Source organism: Atta cephalotes (assembly GCF_000143395.1).
Source record: "Atta cephalotes unplaced genomic scaffold scaffold00051, whole genome shotgun sequence".
Taxonomy (NCBI): domain Eukaryota; kingdom Metazoa; phylum Arthropoda; class Insecta; order Hymenoptera; family Formicidae; genus Atta; species Atta cephalotes.
Genome location: NW_012130115.1, coordinates 1,580,694 through 1,582,327, shown reverse-complemented (window position 1 = coordinate 1,582,327; position 1,634 = coordinate 1,580,694). Strand labels below are relative to the sequence as shown.

The window sequence follows — 1,634 nt, the reverse complement described above, 5'->3', positions numbered from 1 at the left end:
TAGTGTGTGTGTGTGTGTGGTAGTGTGTGTGTGTGTGTGTGTGTAGTGTGTGTGTGTGTGTGTGTATGTGTGTGTGTGTGTGTGTGTGTGTGTGTGTGTGTGTGTGTGTGTGTGTGTGTGTGTGCGTGTGACATTATAATTATTATATATTATATACATACCGCTAAAACTATCCGTGACATTCATACTTGTACATTTAAATATTCTAGAAAGTTTTCAACGAATTCTTTATTCATTTTAATATCAAATAAAATTTTCTTAAATAATATCTGTAATAAAATCTTGATGTTTCTGTGCTTAAAAAGCGCTTCTGAAATGCAAGCACTTTGAAAGCGCATAACCATTAGAATAACTTGAAATCTGTTGAGTTATTCACATGCAATGAAAGTGTATAACTGACAGTTTTTGGAGGTGCATTCACAAGAACGCTCTCAAATCGCTTTGCACGCGCTGCTGTGCTACATGAATTGTAAGTTATTCTCTTGTCCTTGCGTAAATTTGAATGTATTGTATATTGTTAAGGCGTAACTTCCAATTACCAACATAAAAATTGCAATTTGCATGTTTTGTGCTGAATTATATCATCGTCGCATAAAAGTCGAATTGTTGCTTTATAGTTTCCTTATTATCGACAACGGTTATTAATTCAAATTCTCGCATCGTTGTTAATCTGTTGTTCATTATTTGCCAGTTTTGTATTATGCTTTTCATCCAAATTTATTCTGACACCATATAATGAATATGTTTTAATAATGACTACTTTGCAGAGTGTTTTATGAAATGTTTATTACTTGTGTTTTACAATCGTAGCTATATAAGTATGGAAGTATAGAGAGGAAATCTCTCTTGCTTCAGGAGTGCTATCTATTATGTTACATCACTAACATTCCTCTAATACTTCTCTAATATTTTTTCAATGTTTTTCTAGGATAATCACCATATATTGTGAGATACTGAACGAATCTGCTGCCTTTTTCGCTACGGTCGCTCAATTGCGATACTTCATCAACACTCGGACTTTACCATTGTACGATTGGGTGCCCTATGACATTTCGTCAACGACTGCTTTCTGGGCAACTATGTTGCATCAAACCATCGCACTAATACTTTGCGCGAATGCCAGCGTTGCCCACGAGACTCTTATTTCTGGTTTTATGATTCAGATCTGCGCCCAGCTAGATATACTTTGCTATCGTGCTCGTACGTTGCCAGAATTATTGCAAGAGGCCTGGCAATATAGTAACTCGAAGGAAGATTTCAAGATGCGAGAACGACAACTAATCCGTGAGATCGTCCATCATCATCGCTATGTGTATAGGTGAAAATATAATTTATTTGCGCATCAAAGCTTAAACACAATAGGCACAGGCAACAGGGAATAAGTCATTCAATCAGAATTCTAATATATAAGTTCGATATTATATCCTAAAGCTCTGATTGGACTTATTTATTGTTTAAGATTTAAAAAGAAGTGTACAATAAGGCTGGTTCTAACTCGGAAGCTATGAGGGGAGGGGAGGGGGAGGGGTGAAAGGCAGGAGGGGGAAGGTCCGCGGAGAAAGCCTTTACAAAAAAACCCTCAATTTTTGGTTATAACACTCAACTTTTAAATTTAGGTATTTACCATCAAAGTT

At 36.2% G+C, this 1,634-nt stretch overlaps 1 protein-coding gene across 1 annotated transcript in view; it reads left to right on the top strand.

Moving 5' to 3' along the window:
• Positions 1-1,322, top strand: part of LOC105622993 — a 14,650-nt gene extending 13,328 nt beyond the window's left edge. The window contains exon 3 of the mRNA XM_012204394.1: positions 929-1,322. Within this exon, the coding sequence (XP_012059784.1) occupies positions 929-1,322 (394 nt within the window). The remainder of the gene's footprint in view (positions 1-928) is intronic.
• The last annotated feature ends 312 nt before the right edge of the window (positions 1,323-1,634 follow it).